The 24,864-nt window shown below is 32.4% G+C and overlaps 4 protein-coding genes across 12 annotated transcripts; 2 read left to right on the top strand and 2 right to left on the bottom strand.

Moving 5' to 3' along the window:
• Window positions 1-1,634: 1,634 nt before the first annotated feature.
• On the bottom strand, window positions 1,635-5,577 carry LOC100796657 (luc7-like protein 3). Of its 9 annotated transcripts, XR_005886414.1 has the most exons (11): window positions 5,335-5,518; window positions 5,122-5,250; window positions 4,785-4,824; window positions 4,111-4,186; window positions 3,806-4,006; window positions 3,452-3,661; window positions 2,979-3,370; window positions 2,825-2,886; window positions 2,618-2,742; window positions 2,407-2,484; window positions 1,635-2,004 (listed from the first exon to the last, which is right to left on the bottom strand). XR_005886414.1 is itself a non-coding variant. In XM_014762337.3 (7 exons), exons 1-7 carry the CDS (start codon window positions 5,375-5,377, stop codon window positions 3,041-3,043), a joined length of 1,029 nt encoding a protein of 342 aa, XP_014617823.1. In that variant the 5' UTR covers window positions 5,378-5,577; the 3' UTR covers window positions 1,635-3,040. The 9 variants fall into 9 exon arrangements, 1 of the variants encoding a protein (XP_014617823.1); XR_005886413.1 differs by having other exon boundaries at window positions 1,635-2,484; window positions 5,335-5,540; XR_001382851.3 differs by having other exon boundaries at window positions 1,635-1,905; window positions 2,618-3,370; window positions 5,335-5,577.
• A 1,638-nt stretch (window positions 5,578-7,215) lies between these two features.
• LOC100797185 (peroxisomal membrane protein 11B) lies at window positions 7,216-8,132 on the top strand. Its single transcript, XM_003534321.5, has one exon. It carries the CDS (start codon window positions 7,361-7,363, stop codon window positions 8,030-8,032), a length of 672 nt encoding a protein of 223 aa, XP_003534369.1. The 5' UTR covers window positions 7,216-7,360; the 3' UTR covers window positions 8,033-8,132.
• A 4,797-nt stretch (window positions 8,133-12,929) lies between these two features.
• On the top strand, window positions 12,930-16,681 carry LOC100797735 (cell number regulator 6-like). The gene is made up of 4 exons (NM_001252903.3): window positions 12,930-13,171; window positions 14,690-14,804; window positions 15,261-15,538; window positions 16,225-16,681. The coding sequence occupies exons 1-4, from the start codon at window positions 13,067-13,069 to the stop codon at window positions 16,450-16,452; spliced, it is 726 nt and encodes a 241-aa protein (NP_001239832.1). The 5' UTR covers window positions 12,930-13,066; the 3' UTR covers window positions 16,453-16,681.
• Window positions 16,682-20,467: 3,786 nt separating this feature from the next.
• On the bottom strand, window positions 20,468-22,597 carry LOC100800908 (mannan endo-1,4-beta-mannosidase 5). Its single transcript, XM_006588254.4, has 5 exons — window positions 22,223-22,597; window positions 21,606-21,800; window positions 21,375-21,497; window positions 21,071-21,273; window positions 20,468-20,947 (listed from the first exon to the last, which is right to left on the bottom strand). Exons 1-5 carry the CDS (start codon window positions 22,559-22,561, stop codon window positions 20,584-20,586), a joined length of 1,224 nt encoding a protein of 407 aa, XP_006588317.1. The 5' UTR covers window positions 22,562-22,597; the 3' UTR covers window positions 20,468-20,583.
• Window positions 22,598-24,864: the final 2,267 nt, after the last annotated feature.

Raw genomic sequence — 24,864 nt, forward strand, 5'->3', positions numbered from 1 at the left:
ATTTTTTAAAATTATAATAATTAGTCACAATCTATTATTAACCTTTAGATATATTTGTCACATTTTTTTATACTTCCAGGGACTAAATTTTACATTTTTATCTTTCAGGGATGCATTTGTCAGCCGAGTGAGAAGACGAAAAGTAAAAAAAAATATTATATGACAAATATGTCCATATGCTAACAATTAGAGATGATCACATTGATAATTATTTCAATGACAATTTCATCCTTCTGTGCCATGTAGGCTATTTTATTGATGGTGACACACGGAAGTTTCTGTCCGAATATATTTGTCGCACTTTTTATATTTTTCGGGACTAAATTTTATATTTTCATCTTTTAAGAACATATTTGTCAGCGAATTACATATTTAGGGATAAAATTATCTAGTTATCCTAATTTTTATTTTTCTTCCAACCAAACAGAAGAAATACTTCGTAATTTTTTTTATTTTCTTTCTCCTCACTTTCTCTCCTAACAAATAGACAACTAAGTTTAAATGCATCTACATATCACTCATTCTACATTTCAATCTTATAAAAAAAATCTAATTTTCGTAAGCATAAACAATTGTCAATTTTGATCATATTATCAGTGATTATTTTGTTTGAAGAAAAGTGGTAAAATATAAATCTCCTAATACTACTGAACAAGACAGCAAGGACACAAACGCAAGCTGCAAGCAAATTTACCTAATTACATTACATCTACTCAATTAGCTCGAGGGTCAAGGATCCAACTAAGGTTGCCTAGCAAATAAAATTTGAGACTTTAATGAAAATTGAACCCAAATTCATAGAAAGGATGAAAAATAGCTCTGAATCCTTGACTGCTCATTAACTTGTGTTTGCTTGTCAAGTTTTATAAAATTACTGTAAATATTTTTACTTTTATACGTGACGCTTATTTTCTAACTTCATTCGAAAACTTAAAACACAATAACGTAGAGGAATTTAATCCCTCATGTTTAAACTTAACGTTCAGTCATTCAGAGGCAATTTTTTACTACCACAAAGTTAAAAGAGACAATTCACATTTTTTAAAGTTGTCTTTCAAATTAATCCCTGAATTTTACTCAAATATATTTGAGGATTCAAATAAAAAATATTCAATATTTTAAGAATCATCCAAATAATTTTATTATTTTTAAAAAGTAAGTTTTTTTAATGCTAAAGTAATAGTTTAACAACGAAACATTCAGCCAAAAAAGTTTAACAATGAAATTTGTGGTTTTTCAACCCAAAAATAGAACTTATCAAATGCTTATTTGAATTGTATTTTTTTTTTAATTTACATAATCCTGTCATCTTGTTATATTTGAGAATGCGTAGATACTTAATTGAGTTATAAATGAGTCCAGAATTTTTTTTTTAATTTTGTATGAAGTTGGAAAATATTTATATATTGTAAGTTCCGTACAAGTTCTTGCATTTGCTAAGACATCAAACCCATCGAGTCTATCACCATATTTGTCGCAAGGCAATTCCGATGAAAAAAAAGGAATCTATCTTCATTTTCACATGTGTTTTGATAAATCATTCCATGTCTTACAATAGTAACAAAACAAAAAAAGTTTAAGCAGGAGAGGAAGAGAGTGGAGAATAACATGAAAACAAAATAAAAATCCAAAGCTCCAAAAGTAGCTCATTTTATTTCCTAGAATCATTACAATCTTTAAGATCGCATGTTCAAAGTATGTATAACCAGCAGTCCTAGTTCATCAAGTATTTGACTGTCATTTCGAATAATAAAAGCACAACGCTTTCTCCTGATATCAAAAGAAAAGGCTTAATTTTCATCTTGCCTCGTTTCTTATAATAACAAGAGGCGACGATTGTTTTCCTGCACATATCACCTCCAGAAACAATCTAGCCAACAAAGATCACAAAGACATTTTGTGTTCCTGAACACCAAATTAAATGCTCTTTTATCCAGATGAGACATTTACCTCTAATCACCCAGACAATAAAGGTAGGAACGTTTGTTCATGAAAGAAGACATTCTGCAACCCAGTTCAACGAAAGTTTTTCATGCAAATGTCAATAATTCTAGTGATCAAATCCGGCAAAGACAACTACATCCCTGTATTTGCCGGTCCTTTCAATTTTCTATTCAAACACTCAGTAAATAAAATATTACTTTTATAGAGGATGATTCACCATTCTCTAATTACCATTCCAAAATCCAAACCAGTTAACAATTGCTTACTTATACTGGACAACATACTAATCTTTTTCCCCATCAGAAAGCGTGTTAAGAATGACATCAGGATTCAGGAAACTAGGGAATAAAAAATAATTCTCTAACCAGGATAAGATCATATCGGATGATATCACACCAAATATATAACAGATATGATGCCATGGATTTGGAAGATAACTGACAACAAATTCAGTAAGTTTACCTATATCCTCTAAACCGGTGCTTTCGGAATGCAGTTCAATGTCAAATTCATGTCAGAATAAGCAGCATTTTTTTAAACCTGTGTTGGTTTATGTCAACTTAAGACACAAAGGCAATGAAACAAAAAAGAAAAGGGGAAACAAAACAAACATTTGTATGCCGAACAAACAAATATCAATCTATTTGTCTAGGGTATAAGATTCACATGTTACCTCAATACAAGAGAAAACCATCCCCCTCAGCAGCAATGACAATCATTCATGTAATTTTGTGCCGGACATCTTAAATCAATCAATTGATTTCCAGAAATGGGAGAAAAGAAAGACTACACACAAGGCTTCAGAGATGAATCGTCATAAATCACTTGTATCAAGGTGCAAAACAAATCGTAAGAAAAATTACAACAGTGAAATACCTACCTCAACCCTTTTCTCCATTAATAATATTGACGAAAGGGAGATTGTATAGTCTCAACAAAGCTCTGAGATGGGAAAAGAGTAAATTCACCCTTGATGATGACAAAAAAACTCTCCAAAAGCACATTTATGTAAGTCTTGGGATATTAAATACTACCTTTTTTTTAATAAAATTCTGACATCTATCAAGAAATTCCACTAATTTGAGCAAATTGGACTTCAAGAAGACCTTCTGTGGCTATGCTTAACAGGGGAGCGTGACCTGCTCCGATCACGGTACCTGTCTCTACCTCCATTTCTCACCCTATAATCCATCCCCCTTCCCCCATCTCGATAACCTCTAACATCATGCTCCCGAGACCTTTCACGATCTGAGTCTCTATCTCTATACCTATCCCTCTCCCTATTGTGATCTTTATCACGATGCCTATCCCTATCACTTGAATCACTTCGTCTCCTCTCAGACTCCTTCTCCCTCTGTTTCCTCCGTTCTTCCACCTCTCTTTCCCGAGCTAATCTTTCCTCTTCATTAGCTTTCTCCTTAGCAGTCTGAAAAACAGTACTAACTTATATAAAAAAAAAATTATAAATATTTTAGTGCGTAAATTAGTTCAAGACAACGAAACTTGCCTTAAACTCATTTATGAAGTCGCGAACCATTCCATAACCAACATGCTGCTTTCCTGTGACATGAGACTGAGTCCTTTCTGCAGCATCATTTGCCACAAGAAAAGAACCACATATTTCACAGAGTGCCATCTTCTTCTCCTGACCAAGCATCAACAGCTTATCATTTTGAGGTTGCGTTAAGGCTGTCTTCTCAGCATTAAGTGTCTCCACCTGTAAGAGAAAGTCCCCCAAACCACACACACACACACCCAAAAATGGAAATTTAACACAAGGTTCTTCAGATCTTCTAGAGCTAAATCTTTATAAGTTAATTTTATATGAAAGGGAAAAAAGGTATTGCATCATCTTCAGCACCTTTCTCATAAGAGCTTCAGCTTCATCAACCTTCCCTGCTTCGCCAAGAGATTCAACTTGTTCCAGAAGGTTCTTTATTTTCTCCTCCAGCACAGATAGCTGCTCAGATTTTTCGGCTGTCAGCGGTGGTGGTGGTGCTGGCTCTACCTCTTGAGCAAGACGTTCTCGCCCACGTCTTACTCTTCTGTCCAAGTCCATCACCTGGGATTACAGAAAATATTAAGAATGATTTGTCAACATACAAACAAGAGTAAATTATGGAGTGTTGAGACTTGGGTGGGTGTGATAACAGGGAGGTGACCTACCAATTTCTCACAAAATTGAGAAAGTTCAGCTTCAAATTTCGGTACATATGCATCGTGTCTTGGAGATTTCTCGAAACTGAAGTCACCAACAGTAAAACTCATTAAATCAGAAACTCAACTATATAACTATGGAATAATCTAAAAACAATGTAATGAGACTTGTGCTTTTCATTTATTGGCATATCTTGTTATCAAATGTACACATATGACAAAGTAAAATCAGCGAAGGATGGTAAACTTGTGAAAAGAAGCAGCATCAGTAAGGTTTGTATTGAAAAAACCACTATAGCACCAATTGAAGCAGGAACTGTGAAACTTATATTGAATATGGTAATGTAAGCTGAAACAGGTTAATAATAGAACAAGGACCTACTTTAAAATGAAATTACAAGTAACACAACATTAAACCAACTTCAACACAATGATAGAGTACTAACAGTAGCAAAAATTTTGTAACAGAACCACACAGGAAACCACTGTCTAACATTAAAATAATATAAAATTACATCTTCATACAGGTATGCCTTACAATCAGAAACGTAATAGTTTTCACACTAATTTATTAGCGAATATTTGCAGCAAGACTAAAGAAGTTCCATACAGCTCATCATTAGAAATCTCATACAGTTCATTTGCAAAACCTGAACTATATGAACATAAATTTACTTGTTCACCTTTCTTTCAACTTCGGGTCATGTATTCTCGGGCAAGGTCCTGCATCAAAATTTACCGCACATTAAGCAAATGGGTAAAAAATGAGATTCAGCCACAGCCATCAAAACAAAGAAGATCCCTATGGTTGCAGAGGGAACTCAATTCAAAAGATATATTAGTTATGAATTCATTAACTAACCTCAGCGAAAGCTCACAAAAATCACAAAAATAAAAAACACTCTAAAACGAAGGCATCACAACAATCTAACACGTGAAGTAACAGTGACAGTGTAGTTGAATTGACATCACACTACAGAGAATTGAAATTGAATGGATTGTGATAGAATCGAAACGCACCGAGATCACTGCGCGTGTTGACGAAGAGATCGTGAGGGCAAAAGCGCACCATGTAGAATCCACACACTTCCTTATCGTCCCAACTCACTTCCTTGTACCCCTTTCTCTCTTCCTCCGTCAAGTTGCGCGCTGAAAAATTCACCACATACAAATTCGTCAATTTAGGAATGGTGGATTTCGTGAATTGAGAATGCGAAAAGGACACATGTATACCTGCACCCATGAGTTCGTCGAGTAAAGCCCTCTGAGCGTCCATAATGAAACAAAGGAAAAGAGAAACCCTAATTCAAATGAATTCCTCTCCAAATTGAAAGGAATGGGAAGGGAAGTGTAGATAACACGGGATTGCGAATTTGGTTTATAGGGTAGGGTTTGTGGGTGCCGTGAACACTGGTTAAATGGACAGTTACCACTTTTCCTCTTTCTTTTCCTTTTTATTTTTTCTTATTTTTTGTTTGTTTATTTTCTTCCTTTGTGAATATTTATTATTATTGTTAGTTATATAACACTATTAATATAGTATTATTTTCATAAATTATTAAACTAATAATAATTTAGTGATAAATCTTGACTTTTGAAAAATAACTGTATCTATTTAGTTTTAAAAAATAAATATTTATGAATAAAAAAACAAAATAAAATTCCTAGAACTCTAATAAGGGGTATTATCACTCCTCATGTCCCAGTTGACTCAACTGGACTCCTTGAAAATTTTGACGGGTTTAAGATTAAAAAATCACTTAAAGCATTTTGAGAACAAGTTTTAATTATACTTCAGATTATTCTAATTCGATCTAATATTATATGTTTTTAAAATATATAATTTTTAAACAATTATACATTAATAATGCAACTTCTTGACTTAAAACATTAGCTAATAAGAGAGGAGCAAGCTGCAGCGAACATGTTTGATAGGCCATGAGTTGTTGTTGGTTTTCTAAGTATCAGACTTTAATAGAGTTTACCACAAATGCATACATATGATGAGATGAAGATCCTTCATTGATAAGCTTGATGGCCATCCATGAATATGATTCACAAATCAAATATCTAGTGCCTGACTCTTTAGCTAATTTGAGACAAAAAGCTCAACATTCATGTTGGTGGTGTAACTGCATAAGAAAGAATAGCCCAAGGCCCATTCTCCTGTCGCATTGCCTACTGAACTTCTATCCGTATTAAGTTTAATGTAAGGTTCCAAAGGAGGGAATCACTTAACAACCATATTGGATATGGAAGCATTGTTGTGTTGAATCTTATGAATGGTAATTATCTGGTTGATGCAAAACCAAAGAGGTCGTCATTCTTTATCTTGGAAAACTACTTTGTTGCAAGCAAACCCCAAAAAACTGGCATTTGTTACTCATATAAAGTTATTTTCCATGGATAACATCAATCTAATTTTTGTTGAACCACCTGTTGGGGTCACAAGTCTTCTCTGGGAAGAATTTAGGGGAGAGTTCTGCTTCCTTGATTTGTGTTACCGTAGCAAAAATAAAATAAAATAAAGGTCCTGAGGATCAGGTTTGGGTTCAAAAAATAAAATAAATGTAATTATTTTATTGATGATTTAAAAAATGTAAATGCAGAATTTTAAAATAATAATAATTGAAATATTACACTCACGCTCGTCTTAAATGAAAATAAAAAAGGATATTTATAAGAAAATGACACGTTTAATTACAATATGAATGTGAAACTGAATTGGAATATGAATATGGAACATCACATTAATAGATATAGATTCCAATATAAATATTATTTAAATACCCGTATTATTGCCATATGGTAGTAGTTCCGATTTTAGGGACAAACATCAAGAAGTCTTATTATATATCCTGCTAAATGGACTGTGAGAAAACCCGAGTTCCATATTATAAATCAAATTAAAGCCGCCTAGCCGATTGAAAAATTAAGCATCACAATTTTTCTGAATACTAGACATTTTTACAAGAAATGAAATGAATAATAGATGTACATGTAGCCAGAAGCAGAAGAATATATATATATATATATATATATATATATATATATATATATATATATATATATATATATATATATATAAAACACCAAGTGCACAGAATTTCCATGTCACACAAAAAAAAAATGAATGGTGGTATGAAGTAATAAAAGTCTAACCACAAACTTCTCTTATCCAAGAAAGCAGCATCTGTGAGCCAAGTAAGTTAAAGATTTCTAAAGCTGGGACAAAGTTGACATCCCCAGAAGCAGAAGCATGAATGACTCAGTGGACAAACTGGTAATCTTCCTAGCAAAGAGAGATGGCATAGACAAGGTGGTGAAGACGTTCCAGTACGTGTCAAAGCTCGTAAACTGGCACGTGGAAGGCACGCAGGCGGACATATCGAGGAGGTTCAAGCAATGGGAAGTGGCCTCAGGGCTCAGCAGAAAAGCCTTCAGAACTGGAAGGTTCCTCAGCGGCTTCAACGTTCTTCGCAGAAACCCAGGCTCCACCCTTTCTCTTAGGCTACTAGCGGTGCTCGCAAATGCAGGGGAAATGGTGTATTTCTTCTTCGATCACTTTCTTTGGTTGGCAAGGATTGGGACCATAGACGCAAGCTTGGCGAAGAAGATGAGCTTCATATCCGCGTTTGGTGAGTCTGTTGGGTATGTCTTCTTCATCATAGCTGATTTTATTATGCTCAAAGAAGGGATCAAGGCACAGAGAGAGCTGAGCAGCTCCAAGGAGGAAGAGATCAAAATAGGGATTCAGAAGATCAGAAGCGATAGAATCATGAGGCTAATGGCAGTGGCTGCTAATGTTGCGGATTTGTTCATAGCAATAGCGGAGATTGAGCCAAACCCTTTCTGCAACCACACTGTTACGCTTGGTATTAGTGGCTTGGTTTCTGCTTGGGCTGGTTGGTATAGAAATTGGCCTTCATAAACCTAAGCTAGCAAGACCATGCAGGCTGTAATTTTGTTTTTTTTTTTTTTTTTACGTACGTCTAATATTAATGGATGCTGAATAAATACTTTAAATTTAATCGTGTCTAGCTTATAAACTCTTAACATGGTTTTTTTGTTATGTGGGTAAAAGGTCGTCATTGTACGTGTTTTCTGAGTTATTAAAAAAGAACATCTGAAAATCACCATCATATCATTCTAAGAGTTTACTTTTTACTTTGCCTAATTTCAGTTATAGATGTCCTAAAAGTATATTTATTTTATAGTGCAAGACGCAAAATGTAAAAAGTATCCTTTTTAATTATATATGGTGTTAGAAGATTAATATTGAAAAATATATATCTAGGCAATGTATATATGATAATGATGGTGTAAAATGCAAAGAATTGAATGTTAATTTTCATAGCAATTAGGAAGGATACAATCTTTTTAATTGCATTTTATTTTTGAGTAAATCGCGTGATATAATCTTGTTTTGAAAATAACAATGGCTTGAAAGACTAGTTATCTCCATAAAGATTCTTTTCTTTACACAAATTTTCAATTTACGGCCTTGTTTTATATATATGGAATCAAATATGTTACTTTCGTACAAAAATAATAGTATTACACTTTGTATATCTTTTTTATTTGAGTTTAATAGAGTTACTTATTGCAGGACTGTAAAATATTTTACATTATCACAAGTATCAACAAATTAAAAAACAATTTTATTGTGACTTTTTGAGTAATTATTATCCCAAATTTATTTAAAAACTTTTTACAAGCTCAAAATAAGATGCTAACTTATAAATTCTAAACGTTTTATGAACTTAGTGAAAGAGTTTTTTGTGAAACTCTAGGATAGTTTCTCTTAACAGAGTCTAAAATAAGTAAGATTAGAATGAATAATATTTGTAGGAATTCAAACTCCATTACATTTGTGTAACTCTGATCAATTGAAGTACTGGTAGGAATTAAAAAAATCTTTTCTCTCAAACAATATATATTTTGTTCATTTTTTATTTTTTTTTTGAAATACACCTTAACATTTTCAACTTCATATCTGCCTATTCTTCAACCTCTCTACTCTCTTCATTCCTACAGTGAATTTGAGCAAACGGGGACATGAGTACGTGTATACATTTTCAAAGAATGAATTAATAACACTGGTTGATGAATGCTGAATATTGTCTCGAGGTATAACAATACAGACTCATGGCAGAATAAGAATACTGCATGATGAGATGGGGAAATTTAAAATTCTTACAAATTTTAAATTCTAAGAATTTTAAATATTTCAATTGAAATTCTTTTATTTTTTAAATTTTGTGTTTGGATAAAAAAAATTAAAATTGTAAGGATGAAAGAAAATGGACAAAAGAAAAAAAAATATGATTGGTGTGCTTCCAAAGAGAAGAACACTGATGCACATAGGAAGTTGCAGAGGAATCGGGACATGATGGTGTACCCCACCACACCCGACGACTACAACATTCAGTCAACGACGTAAGTTATGACCCAGACCCTCCGTGTCGGCGAGCACCTCCGCCGCGTGATGGAGAGTGACAAGTGCTCCCCTGACTAGCAGGTGTAGTTCTATGTGTCCCCTTACGCTTACACTCGATCAATGCTCCACGAACTCAGATCGTATTTCTTGAAGAAGAGGATCATTGGCGTTAGGAAAGAGTCGCAAGTTTGAGAACGGAATTTTGGAAACTTTTTAGGTGAAAGAGAGGATGAAGGTTATAGAGGAAATACCCGAACATTTTAGAAGATTCTTCTATAAAGAAGAAAATTTCAATTTCTCACCTCTTAGAAGAAAATTGAAATTCCACATTTTTAGTTGTTTAAAATTCTGTTTTAAAATTCCAAAAATTTAAATTTTTTCATAAAAAAATATCTACACAATAAATATTAAATTACAGAAATTTAAATTCTCTGATAAATTACTTTTCCCGATTAAAATTCTTCATCGAAACGGATTCTAAAGGTATAACCGATTAAAAACACCATCTAAGTCTTTTACTTACACAGTCTAAATGTATAGTATGCGAGTCAGACTTTCCTTATTTTTTGGTTGAATTTCACAATAACATATTTTTTTGATAAACGGGAGGGTCAAGATAAAGAAAATGTATAGTATGCGCCCAAGGTACGTAAGACACTGATTTCACCTTACTGTATCAAAGAGATAGTGCAAGGAAAAAAAAATAATAAAATCACCTAAATGAGAATCAGACAGATTTCTTCTCAAAATTAAATGTACTCTCCTTCTATCCTGTTTTTTCCCTGCTCAGTCTTTTGAGTTTGGTAATCAATCAATTAATAGTAATATCTATAACATATCACATATCAATAAGAATATCTATAACTAATCAAATAAGAGATTTTATTATCTCTAAAGAGTTAAGTACGGAAGAGGCCAAAAAGAGGATTCAATCTTAGAGCACCAATGAACAATTGCTTGTTGACAAAGTCTATGAATACATTAGAGGTGTCAAGTCTACTGTTAGTTGGTGTTCTGTTATATGGAACTCATTAATCCCTCCTAAGATGTCTTTCATTTTGTGGCTTGCTAAAAGGAATCGGTCGCTTACTCTTGACAAAGTTGCTTTTTTGAACAAGGTTTCCCTCTCTGCTCGTGATTTGGCTCCTTTCCGCAGGCGTTTCACTTCTTTACCACGCATTACTGACTCTTTAATTAGAGGCAGATCCACATCAGGTGTTCAAGGAAAATTATGTTGTCTGGCTATAACAGTCTAGGAACAAACTGATTTTTGAAGATTATCAATTTTCTGTCATAAAGATTATTAGCAAGATTAAGTTTCTTTATGTATAGACAAGAGCACCTGTTGCATTTGTTTTAGCATCTTGATATATGTCTTCTTGTATTAGGGAGACTTTTGATTTTCTTTAACTGTGGATATGCCCCCATTTATTATTGTATCATTTTGGGTTTAATATAATTTACATTTTTTCCCAAAAAAAAAAAACAGAAACCACTCACGTATATGTAAACCGCTCTTTATTGACATTCATATCTTCTCACTCAGTATATCTAAACTGCACAATGCCTCTAACAAAAAAATATACCTTCAACCACTCACGTATATGTAAACCGCTCTTTATTGACATTCATATCTTCTCACTCAGTATATCTAAACTGCACAATGCCTCTTAACAAAAAAATACGGTATTGATATTCAAAATACGGTATCTGCATCGGTTTTCGATCATTTTTATCTATTCAATATCCTCTCACTCTCCATTTCTTTGTACGCTTCAAAATTGTGAAGTCATCACCCTGTCTTCCTCGGGTTCCAAATTGGGCAAAGAAGGCCAATGGCAGTAGAGGCGAGCTCTCGAGGTCAATTATAAGGTTTTTCATGATTATGCACATTTTTATAGCTTTATGGAATGAGGGAAAAGGACACGAGGAATGTATCATGAGTAAGCACGCCTATTTTTTTGTTCAATTATTTTTTTTAACCTACGAAATTAATTGCGGTGATAGTTATTTGCTTTGTTTTTTACTATTTGATTTTATCGCTGAAAATACTGTTTTCAAATTATATATATATATATTTTACTTATATTTACTGGAGTTGTAATTTGAGTTTTTCTTCGCTTCAAACAGGTATTATTTTCTTTAGCTTCAATGAATCAAAATATTCTTTTTACTTGTTTCTTAATTCTGGCCATAATTTTTTTTTTTTATAATTTTGAAAGTTGTTTGCTTTTTTAATTTTCTTCTATCTAAAAGTTTTGTTGCTTAATATGCAAATACGAAGCGTGTTTATTAACCTCCATTCTTTCCATCTTCCTTTTACATGCATCCCCTCAGGTCTCAACTGTGAACTATGTATTCAAATAGGATAGCTCTGGGAAGTTCATATAGCAATAAGGGTGACAATTTTTGAAGGCTATCGCTTCCACAAACCACACACAATCACTCTCCTTTAACATGTTTGATCATTTTGATTATACAGAAATTATTACTGTTAGTATGCACGAGTAGATTTTATATTTAAACTGTCGGTAGAGAAATTATGTTCCGTTTTCCTTTTCTTAAAACTTTGTCGTGCAATCTGTTATTAATAAACACTGCAGGGCGAGATGTGGCCAAGGGAGATTAGAATCATGGGGAATACAGTATTACAGTTAAGGGATTACCGTGGATATACTTGTTTCAAAATAGTGTTTTTTCCTAGAGGCTTTTATTTGGAAAAAGAAATCCTCTCCATTTCTTTCATTTTTATGGTTTTAGAAAAATAAATAATACCTTTCATTTAATGTGTATCATCTCAATTTCATTTATTTATCCAAAACTTTAAAAGTGGAAAAAATGGGCAGGAAAAGAAATGGAGAGAATTTTAACCCTCCTTTTATTTTGGGTTGTGAAGAAATCTCTTAATTTTGTATTATATATATATATTTGCACTTCTTCTTATCTACACGGTTTCACTCCCATCAGTAACTTTTAACCATCTTCATTTTCTATTTTTTTTTTTTGTTTTCAGTCACGTGTGTTTCGGCTATCGACAGCAGCATATATAATTTAAGAGACTAAACATGTATTTTCCAATTACTTACGTCATATTCAACGAGCCTTTTTTTTTACTGACTGAAAAAGCGTTATTACTTAGGATTTTTGTTTGGAATTTTTTTTCATAAAAGTTAAATTTTAAAAAATAATCTTTTTAAAAAATGTTCTATAGGACTATATGTTTGTTTTATTTTTTCAAAATAATTAGAAATTATGAAAGTTAAAATCAGAAATTATTTTAAATAACACTTCGAAAAAAAGTACTGTATTAGTATTAACCGAAATATGTTTTTTTTTAAACAAAAAGAAGTTAACCTTAATAAATGGCGATAAAAGAAAGGCATAGCATAGGGCGGTTGACTCAAGTAAACAGCGTTCCAACGCTGTTTCCTTTCTGTTTCTTTTTTCTTCTTCCTTCTTCCTTTCTTCGTTGTTGTTGTTGCTGCGATTCTCTAGATCTTGAACAGTGTTTTCGTGTTCGGTGAGATGGAAGAAAGGAAGCAATCGCGTTATGTGAAGTTGACTAAAGATCAGACACCTCTCGAAGATATTACCCCTGGCGAACTCAATCAGCCAATTCAGGTTCCTCAGGTAACCAACGCTTCCATTTCTACACTTTCTTCTGTTCTTTACCCCAAATCTTGAAGATGGAAACCTTGTTGAAGGGTTTATTCTGTTCCACTTGCGCTTTTAGTGAAGAAAACAATGGAGCGGATAATTAGTGTGTTACTATGCAATTGCAGTCAAATAGGTACAATCCCCTTTTTTTTAGGTCTCGGAACACAAAATCTTGACTCCTCACTCACCACCATCATTACAATGTGAATTTGGGTGGTTTGTCTCTCATTTTAGACTCAGAATTCGCTTGCTAGCGTGAAATTGAATCTATGAACAACAAACACGCGGCAACTCCGCAAATTGAATCCATGAAGCACAAACACCAAATCGAATTACGTGCGCGTGTGTGTGTATATATATATAGAGAGAGAATGGAGTGGTTCATACTATTCTAATGTTTAACATTTTTTCACAGCATTTTATAACTTCGAACATGATGTAATTTTTATTGATTAAACTGTTCATTTATAATGTAAATCTTATAAAATTTAACAAAAAAAAAGGTCAAATAACACGCAGACCAGACACGACATCGAAATGTGGTGTTCATGCTTTGTAGGAAATTGTTATGATCATCGATCTTGGATGCGAGTATTATTATTTTTGCACCATCTTGCCTGTCAGTTAGTGATGAGTAGAACATGTATACAGTCTATAGACATGACAGCTTAGGACTTAACAAAATAAATAAATTATATTGCTTATTGCTGTTATATCTATACTACAGTTGGGGATGGCAAAGGAGTCCCAACCACCTGAACTCCCCCCAACTTTACTGGGGCTAGATTCAGGTTCGGGTTTTCTCTATTTTTAAGAGTCAGGGGATGCTCATACCCACCCAGCTGTTCAGGAAAATTACAAAAATGCCTTTATGCTTGAACATGAGAATCTGTGTGCTCTTTCACTTTGACGCTCACAGGTTGTTTACAAAACATACTTATTTTTGAATTTTACAAATCATATTTGTTAACCAATTGAGAATAAGGAATAACAATATTAATCAATTTAGAAAGATGAGTAAGAATAAATAATACTAGTACCATTTGATAGCTCTTTGACAAAAAGCATCTGCACAAAACATGGAGAAATGTATGCATTAAGTGACACGGATGTATATAAAAATGGTTAAGAAAATAGTATTTGGGGGTGGGGCAGGGAAACCCAATCCCCACCAAGGGTAGGGATGGCTACTTATTTTCTACCCCGGAAAGGAATCGAAACTGGGTTGAGGATAGAGTCAAGGAGCGGGGATGGGGAAGGCAAAACTTGCCTACACCCCATACCTTAGAAACTTCCAATGATATCAGCTTTTAATTTAACTAGGTATGCAGTTCTGATTTTAAATTTAAAATTTCACTCAATAGTTCTAGATCTGAGTCAGAGCAATATGAAAATGTTAAAAATGTGTGTCTGTATATTTTTGGGGTTTCGAGTGACTTTTTTTTATCTATAAGTAGATAATATCTCCTCATGGTTTTTGATAATTTTCAGTTGGATGTTCGTAAGTGCCCTGAATGTAGACAGCCGCTACCTGAAAGCTATGCTCCTCCTGCTGATGAACCTTGGATGACTGGGATCTTTGGATGTGCTGAAGACAGAGAAAGCTGTAAGTTAATGCATGACAAGCTCTTAAATTGTACTAGAATTGGGCTGCTGGCTATGATATATTCTAGACTAGTCAACTGAGATTTGGGAATGTTCATTGTGTGTGCTAATAGCCTCCAATGTGTTAATTTTTTCCAATGTAAATTTTCCAATTGATGTGATCTAAACTCAGCTATACAAGGCTAGAATGCAGATCCATGAATTCATTTAATACTAACTAGTTGTCTAGCCAAAGACTAAAGTTAAGAGTGAGCAGCTGTATCACATAAAATTTCATTATAAACTTTCTTTGACCAATTTGTTCTCTTACTATCAAAATATTTTCAATATATGTATGGTTGGGCTATGCCTTAAACTTCCATGTGAAGGATTTATATGCATGGCTGGAGTTTGCTGACATTTGACAGACTATGGTAAAGAGTTGCTTCCTTTTACATTATTTCCACCTTCTTTGCAGGCTTGACCGGACTGTTTTGTCCTTGTGTATTATTCGGGCGCAATGTAGAAAGATTGAAGGAAGACACTCCTTGGACTGGACCATGCATTTGTCATGCCATTTGTATTGAAGGTGGCATTTCTCTGGCAATAGCAACTGCAGCTGCAACTTCCATCTTTCCTGCTATTAACCTGGGGACTGTATGTCTCATTGTTGAGGGTTTATTGTTTACATGGTGGATGTGTGGCATTCACACTGGTCAAGTGCGCCAATCCTTACAGAAGAAATATCACTTGAAGGTACATGTCTTGAAAATATTTTTCATTAGGACAAATGGTCAACATCAAATCTGGAATGTTGTATATCAGACATCCCTCATTCCCTCTAATGAGACATATTCTTTGGCTTGCGTCAGATTGGTAATGTAGAACCAATGCATGCCAAAAATCATGTCCTTCTTTGGGAGCCTGTTCTGTTACAAAACCCACTTTATTTTCTTTTTGAGCAAAATTATTTGGTGATAAGACAATTTTTTATGCAAGCAGATGCATATTTTGAACTACACAACTGGAAAGGAAACAAAGATAGACTTGCTGTCTGTAATCTTAGTAGCTAACCATGAAATCTTGAGAAACTTGTAGCGTTGTCATTGTGCTTTCAATGCTACAAGACTGGGCAGAGGGGTAGTGTTATATTATTGCATGTCATCTCTTCCCTTATCTGTTGTAACTGGTAGATCCGCTCTTTCTTGGTTTTCTATGATGGCCTTTGTCTATAGAACAATTTCAAATTGTACGTCAGTTCTGTGAACAGGGCCATTCATGCTAACATGTGGGTAACTGGGTAAGAACCCTGTCATTAGGCAAGGCTGCCCCAAGATCAAATGCCTAATGGTGGTTATTGGTGCATATGCGCAGTGGAGAACTGTTTTTTATACATGAAACTTGTTTTTAAGGCTTGCTTACTCATTTGTTTATGATTGCAGAATTCACCGTGTAATGCATGTTGTGTGCACTGCTGCTTTCACTGGTGCGCCCTGTGTCAAGAACACAGGGAGATGAATGGTCGACTATCAGATAACATTTTTTCAGAAATGACCGTTGTAAACCCTCCTCCGGTTCAAGAGATGAAAACCACTGATGACAAGGAAACTCCTGAAACGTCTTCACCTAACAACGGTGAGCATACTGATTTGGAGATACAGGCTGTATAAGGAAGGCGGGATACTATTGTTAATATTCTGGGGTGGGGAGGGGGTAATACTATGCTTTTTTAATAGAGAATTTTTTTCTTTTTATCTTTGACTAGAGTTCTTTCTCCCTGTTTCATTGGACGTGTTATATGTAGGAGTGTCTCATAACTTTCCTTGGCTATAGAGAGCCTAACAAATTGTACCGAATCCTTAATTTTTTAATGTTTTCCGGCTTCAACCATTAACCCTCTCTGCAAGTGTCTATCTTTTCATTTTGATGATATGCAAGTGCATCTTTCAATTTTGTTTTTCGGTTTATTTTTCATCACTGTCAAGATTCACTTATTGATGTGAAGTAGGTAAATATGATTAAAAAAAATTAAGCCTCAAATTAATCAGGCAGTGATAATGAAGTAAAGAGTAAACCTCGAGTAAGAAATGTTTAACATTGAGGCCTTCCAACAAACCTTTTTTGTATGTATATGACTCATCCAATGTATGAATAATGATAAAACTATGAAACACGGCTACTTTAGCTCTGACGACTTTTACACATCTTAACATTAAGTATAAATCTTAAAACGTTATTATACCTTCAATTATTTTTTTTACAAACGGCAATTTTATTTACAGTTTTAATAAAACAGTATGATTTTCAATTGTATAAATTTGAATAAGTTTTAGCTATTTTATAAAAACTTCAAATCAAATAATTAAATCAATAAATGTATTAATTTTTCAAGTCTCACACCTGATATCAACCAATAATGTATTAATGTCACATAATTAGATAAAAAAAACGTTAAATGATATAATCATTAGGACTTGTTCTGGTGAAGATTCTTGCGGCTTATATTTGTCAATAGTTATTGAATACTGTTATTAAACAAGGTTGCCTCGAGAGGGCGGCGGGTGAACATTATAAAAATTAAAATGTAACAATTGAGTATTCTTATAATCCTTATCTTCTGCTTCAAAAAATAATCCCCTACCTTCGTCCACGTTTTGTTCTTATCCATATCCGATTTTTATTTAACATGTAGAGTCGTTATTTTACGGAACCCTTTATTACTTTAGGGATTAATCGAAGTCAACTGACCCAATTCATAAACAAACTATATGGATTTCCTCGATGATCGGATTTATTTATTATTGCTTAGATGTTTTTCTGGTTCTGAATTTCAAACTAATTTTATGCCCTGTTTATATTCTGTTTCATTTGAAGTTATAAAATTTAACTCAACAGAACCACTAAACAGGATTGAGTTCTGGTAACAGGTAAGATTCTTCTCCTAACAAGACGAAACGTATTTTACGCAACACATAAAAATAAATAAGAAAATTGTTTTAGTGATCTATGTCGCCATTATTATCCATAGCTAGCTAGCTAGCTAAAGGGAATTTATGTGGGCGTTGACTGTGCCAACAGGGATCATAGGGTGAGGGTCTCGCTCATCCAATCATTCCTTTGTTATCTGCACTAGTGAGTGTCGTCTTCTGATAAAACGACGTCGTCGTCACACAGCCTTGGTTAGAAGAAGAAGAAGAAGAAGGTATGGGAGACATATTCTACGGCAACGATGACCACCGAGAAATGAATGATTGTATGTATAAGGAGGATGTGATAGAAAGCATGAGAAAGCAAAGGGAAATCAAAGAACTCAAGCGCAGACAAAACAACAACAACTACTGCTGCTGCTACTTGTACTTCCTTCGATGCTTTGATGACTTTCTCACGCTTCTCCGTGCTTTCATCAACTTCTGATCGATCATCCTTTCATCTCCTTGTGACTAGCTAAGCTACTATTCGTCTTATCTTAATCAATTTCTTGTGTATTTCATTGATCGTACAAAACTCGATCATGAAATTTTTTATTTCCTCATCTAATCCACTGCTTTACATGAACTTTTTTCATAAATCCATCTGTGTTGCAGTATCGATGTAATTACTTGTATATTACTACTCCCCCTGATTTGATATAGGCGCAATAATGATAAGAGTTCAATTAGAATGTGTAGGATAACATTATGAATTATCATGTAGGATAAAATTATTAATTCTTCTACCAAAATTAAACTCATTACCAAGACTGCGAATCACCGACGCCGCATTAACCTTAAGTTGTGGTTAGCATAGTTTATCCATTTGAAACGTGATGACATTTCATTGTAGTGTGTATTTAAATTTAAGTTGGAAATGTGTGTAAATATGTTTTATGTAATGGATAAAAATCCGTGGTTTTGTTTTGTTTTTTTTTTATATATAGACACATTTCTTATTGATTTAAAATATGGAATAAGCACAAAATGTGCCCCCACCAGCAAAAGCATTACAAATACAACACATTCATCCTCCCACAAAAATAAAAGCTCAAGTCAGAGCCAAATTCCAACGGAAAAAACAATTATTTCGTGTTCTCATATCCATCCAAATGTGATTGAAAAAAACTAACCATCCCATATTGACAAAACAATAAACTTCCATATCTTCATATTTTCCACATTTTTTTACTGAGACTCTACGACATGCCCACCACATGATTAAAAAATTGTCTATATTAAGCGCTTTTTAACCTCTTACAGAACAAGAACATTGAATTCCTTCAACCCATGCACAGAACTATCTGAAATTGTGCACTGGTTTAGACGAGCGATGATGATAACACAACTCTTCAATTTGGGTTTGGGGGGTCGGGTGGCACATAAAACTCTTATTAAAAGCAAAAATGTTATCATTTCCAGAGATAGAATGAAAGTTTTCATAAAACTAGAATCTTTGATCGAATTTGGTCATGTTCTTCTTGATATATATGAAAAACTTAACATAACACTACTATCTTATTATATTATTCTTTCCTCCTTACATTGTTTGGTATCATTTTTTTAAAAACTATTAAAATATTAAGTACTTTTTTTTGTTTGAATTAGTTTTTTTAAGGTTTATACTACTTTCTAAATTATAGAAGTTATATTATCAAAAGTTTTTTTTTATGTTTTATTAAAATTTACTTTTCTCTATATAACTGTACACTTAAATTTTCAACCTCTCAAGATTAAATTGTGTCCATTATTTTTATATATGGATCGCCTCACTTCTAAACATTTAACTAGAGTACACTATATCATTGAGAGAGGCTTAATATTTTAATAAACTCTATCTTATACAATGATACTATCATTTTTTATTTTTTTAAATATAATTTTTAAAATTATTTATAGTCATTTTATTTAAAACTTTAAATTACTTATTTATTTATTTTTATGTTTTATCATGTGTGTATTTTCTATTTTAAAATATTTTTTGTTTTTTAATTAAGAATAAATGTATAGTTTAATTGACTTCTAGATAATGTTTATTTCAAAAAATAATTATTTTTTTTATTTTCTTAAAAAATGATAAGAGTAAAGAATTAGGTATACTAAATTTATAGTTTAATTGGCATTTCTTTATAGCTTACTGTCAAGGCAACTCATCTATAGATAAGGATAAGAATCATTCATGGGGTATATACAAGAAGAACTCATTTCTAAACAAGGAGAAGAATCATTCATGGTGTATATATAAGAAGAATTTGTGTACCATTCATTAAGTTCATTATTGTTCATAGGGTTCTTGAAGGTGTTAGGAATAATTAATTGTGTAACATTCATTGGTATTTTTGTTTGTACCTTTCATTGTAATCTTGTTTCTTTGATATCAGATATAAGATTGTGCATTCTTTCTTTGATGAAATCTTTTATTATATAAATTAGTTCTTTTGTTTTAGTTTTGTTTTAGTTATACTTCATACAAAAACTGCCTTAAACCTAAATTATTCCAAAAAGAAAAAAAGAGTGAGAACAGAAAAAAAATAAATTGGATGAAAAATTTACTGTGAAATAAATAATACTCAATTGTATAAGAGTTTTTGGCTCAAACTACTTTAAGTTGTTGATAGTAATACAAAGATAAAGATATCAACGTAATAAGTACATCGAGTGTTATTGTTAGTCTCAATCCACATTGAAATTTTCCCATGGTATTATTATTATAAATAATGTTTAATGCGTACAGAATGTCATAGTTATTTCTATTTAAGAAGCGGATTACTAGAAATTTTTCCAATTGGTTTCTTAAATCTTCCAATACTCTTCCAAGAGATTGCCGAATGCTCAATGCATATGCTCAAGTGCAATCATTTTAGAAGATTGTTGACTGATAACACTACTTGTAGAAGGGTTTTGAGACAAAACAATCTCATATCCATCATCATATGGGTCCATTCCTTCGTCCAAAAGTTGCCAAACCAAACCCCCAGCAAATGTTCCTCCATTTTGTGCGAAACTATAGATGCTTGAATACACAACATTCATGAACGAATCTCTTGCGCTGATGCTATACCCTTGATCTTTCTTAGATTTCCCGAATTCTGTAAACACCAATGGCTTCTTCAAGATTGTTCTTGAGTCTTCCCAGTGACTTGTCATCCACCTTTGCATGAATGCCATTTGCATGGTATCGTTTTGTCCTGTTAGCCTGTTTATGGTTCCAGTCATAATTAATTAATTAATTGTTTATGATACATGTCCAATAAATCCTTAATAAAAGTCAATTTCTTGAATTAATTGTAGTAGTGATTAATTATCTATATATGCTTACCAATTATCAGGGTAAGCATGGATTGTTGCAAAGTCAATTTCTTTAATGAGATGGTTGCTAACAAAGTCTGTACCAACTTGGAAACCAGGGTTGTCTAGTTTCCTATCCGGGATGGAGTCTCCATAGAACCCTTCCATTCCAACCTCCAATAAGTGCATTGGGTCAATAGATTTCACATAGGGAGCCATCTCCTGAACCCATGCCTGTAATAAAAACAAACACATTTTAAGAATATACTATATGGTAGAAAATGTTGAGCATATATATATATATATTGTGTGTGTGTTCAATAATCAATACATACATTTATGGTCTTGCCAGAGTAATCAACTTGGCAGCGTGGTTCGTTAATTAGTTCCCAAGCCATGATGGTGGGTTCATCTCTATAAGCTGTTTTAGTGATTGTGTTGATCCTTGTCAGCACCCTCTGCAATGCAATCAAGAACACGTTAATTAGAAGATGCTATGCTAACCACTTATTATCTTGGCTTTATTTTTAAGATGGGAATTTGAAGTAAATTAATGTTTGACATACTTTGACATGGTTTTTGTAGTAACCTTTTACAACAGGATTTGTGTAAAAGTCATCATCGTTGGCGACGGGAACACCACTGCTATTAGCCCACTGCACGTACCGAGGTCTTCCTCCAAAATCATTGTAATTGTTCACCAAGCTCAGAATCAAACGCACTCTGTACTTTCTCGCTTCTGCCACCACAAAATCCAATGCCTAGCAACAGCAAGAAAACGGTTCATATTATATTGCGCAACAAATTAAACGTACTAGCTTTTATTCAAAATGCATGCCTACATGTAACACTTTATAAAATCACATAAATTACCATGCAATTACTGACATATATGCCGCCAAAACAACTTATTATCTATATATATATATATATATATATATATATATATATGTCGCAACTAACATGTATGATGATGTATCACTTGTATTAATTCTAACCTAAACCAAATAAATTGTGTTATGTCATATTAATTGTACTACAAATTTAATGGAATAGAAAAAAATAATCATTGATGTAGATAACCAGAGAGTCTAGTTTATTGGGTTGGTGTAAATCCTATATTCGATTATTAGGGATAAAAAAATTATTGATGTAGATAAATGCATGCGGGCATGGACTAAACCTGAAACATAGCCTCATTGTAGAGACCAGGCGATATTTGTAGAGATTGATTGCCACCATCACTAAATGCCCATGTACGACACACTGTAAGACCTATAGCTGAAGCTTCTCGAAATACATTGGAAACTTTATATCTTTGGTTTGGATCAGCAGCTACGTTCATCATCCAGTAAGAGTTAAAACCATTGAACAGAAAGGGAGAGTCATTTAGCACAAGTTCTGTTCCCTTAGTTTCAACAAATCCAGGTGTAACACGGAGAAGCCTAGCTTCACAAACTAAGGCTGAAATAAGGACACTGATAATGGCCATGGAACTAGTAAGGTTCATAATGCTGATCATTTTTGCTATATATAATGAAATGTTTACTCTAATGAACTGAAGATATATGATTAATTGGCTATGAAGATTTTGTGACTTGCTTGTTCACTATTTATAGACGTGAAAGTGGCTTAGGGAGATTGAGATGGAGATAATGGAATTCAACAAATAATGTTAGTAGATGACAAAAATATAACAATATTAAAATTAAAAAGGAGGACATTTTCATTAAGGTATGTGTTAGTTGCAAGAGGATATGGACACAGAAGTGTAAGTTACGGAATCTACCTATAGCTTGCTGAAGATCATGAATAGAAGATGCCCAGTGGTTATTTGATGTTGGTGGCATAGATTTTTGGAATACATTTATTTAAGTGGTATTTTATTTTTCGTGACGTCGTTCCCCTTTTTATAAGAACTAAGGTGCATTCAATTTGATCGACGAGAAATGTTTTTTGACACTTAAACAGTTTTTCCATTTTGGAAGAAATCCAAATCCCTCATATGTAGTTACATGTTTCTTTCCTCCAACTCCAAGTCGTTACTCGTTACATACAGTGTTTTCTTCAAGACTTTTCTTTGTTCTTTTAGCCAGTTGGCGTGTTTTGATTTGTTTAGTCTTAGAGTCAAACATTTTTTCGTCCTTTTCTTTTTTAACTTTTGTGAAAATTATATATCCAATCATTCTAACCCATTTAATGATAATTTTATTTATTGTTGCTTCATATAACTATGTTTTTATTCTGTTTAGTGATTTTTATATGATAAAAAAAGCTTAAAATAATTTTTTTTAAAAATAACAGAAGTTATTTAATATTCACCTTTTCAAATAATTTAAATTATTTAATAGAATATATTTATTACTTTTATAACATATATTTTTTAGTACACATATTATGTGTGTATGACCATACAATAAAATAATTATAAAAATAATTGTGCAACAATACTGATAAAAAAAATTTAATCAAAAGGTATCCGAGACCTTTTTTTTAACTCAACTATTTTTTGGATCGATTCATTTTTGGATAAAATGGTATTTTTAATCATAATTCATATATTATAATTAAGAAACTCAACGGTGAAACTATTTTTTTATCTGTGAAAATAAAAAATAATATTAATATAAATTTATAATAACTCACATGCACGTACTCTCCAATCCAATCAAAACTTATTGACCTAAATGTCGAAGTACTATTACTATCAATGACTTTTGATTGTTAGTCCAAATGAATATGTAGTCGGATCCTTTATATTTTTATTTTTAAATTTATAATTTCTTTTTAATTTAGTATTTTGGTCCCTATTCTATTTTTTTTTCATTTTTTAATCTATTGTTAGTCTTTTTCTATTTTGTTATATTTATCATCCAAATTCTTTATCATATTTTATGCCTGTGAGGAAATCAACAGAATATGCAAATTTATAATTTTAGAAAAGCTTATATAGTAATTAAAAATAATCTTAAGGCTTTTAATTTCTGTGGTTATTGTCCAAAATTTGTTAAAAATAGTATTAAGATAAAAACTTTAAAATGTGAATTTAGTTAGAATGTGTTGATAGTGTAATTTTTTTACATACTGATAGACATCTAATAAGTATTCACCCTATTATCTCGTCATCCTATTCATTGATATGATGTCGCAGCAAGATAAATTTCTCTTAGAGACGGGTATAAAAAAATACTACTATATTGTACATATAATTAAATTAAACTGTAAATTAAAAACAAAATAACTTATTTTTAATCATAATAGTGCTGATTTAGTTTGAATTAGTTAATTAAAAAGTAAAATTAAATACCCGTAGCTTATATATACCTCTTAGATCCGTCCTTCTGCCCTTCTTGCTTGGTTTCCTTAAATGAAGTTCGCAATTTGTACGTTTTGTCGTCCACAAATTAATTCTGAAAATATTTTTCATTTCTTATTACGATTCTTTTACATAATTTATCCTTATATAATAAGTGATCGACTTGAATATATATTTAATTCCTGTAAATATGACTAAATTTGTTTTGAGTATTTCCACAAAAAAGCTTTAATCCTCATTTTTTTAAAATATTCTTTATCATATGCATCACTCAATAATATCATAACACATATCTAAAAATATCACGATCAATTATTATATAGTGACATGAAATATAACACGTTTAAGTGTATGTCATATACTCATATTCAATTATAAAATTTATTTTTAAATTTATAAAAACTAAAACTAATAAGTAATAACTTTTTAGAAAAATAATATAAAGGTTTAATTACCTATTTAATTTCTATAATTTCTAAATTTATTCTTTTTAGTCCTTATATTTAATA

Source organism: Glycine max, chromosome 9 (genome assembly GCF_000004515.6).
Source record: "Glycine max cultivar Williams 82 chromosome 9, Glycine_max_v4.0, whole genome shotgun sequence".
Lineage (NCBI taxonomy): Eukaryota > Viridiplantae > Streptophyta > Magnoliopsida > Fabales > Fabaceae > Glycine > Glycine max.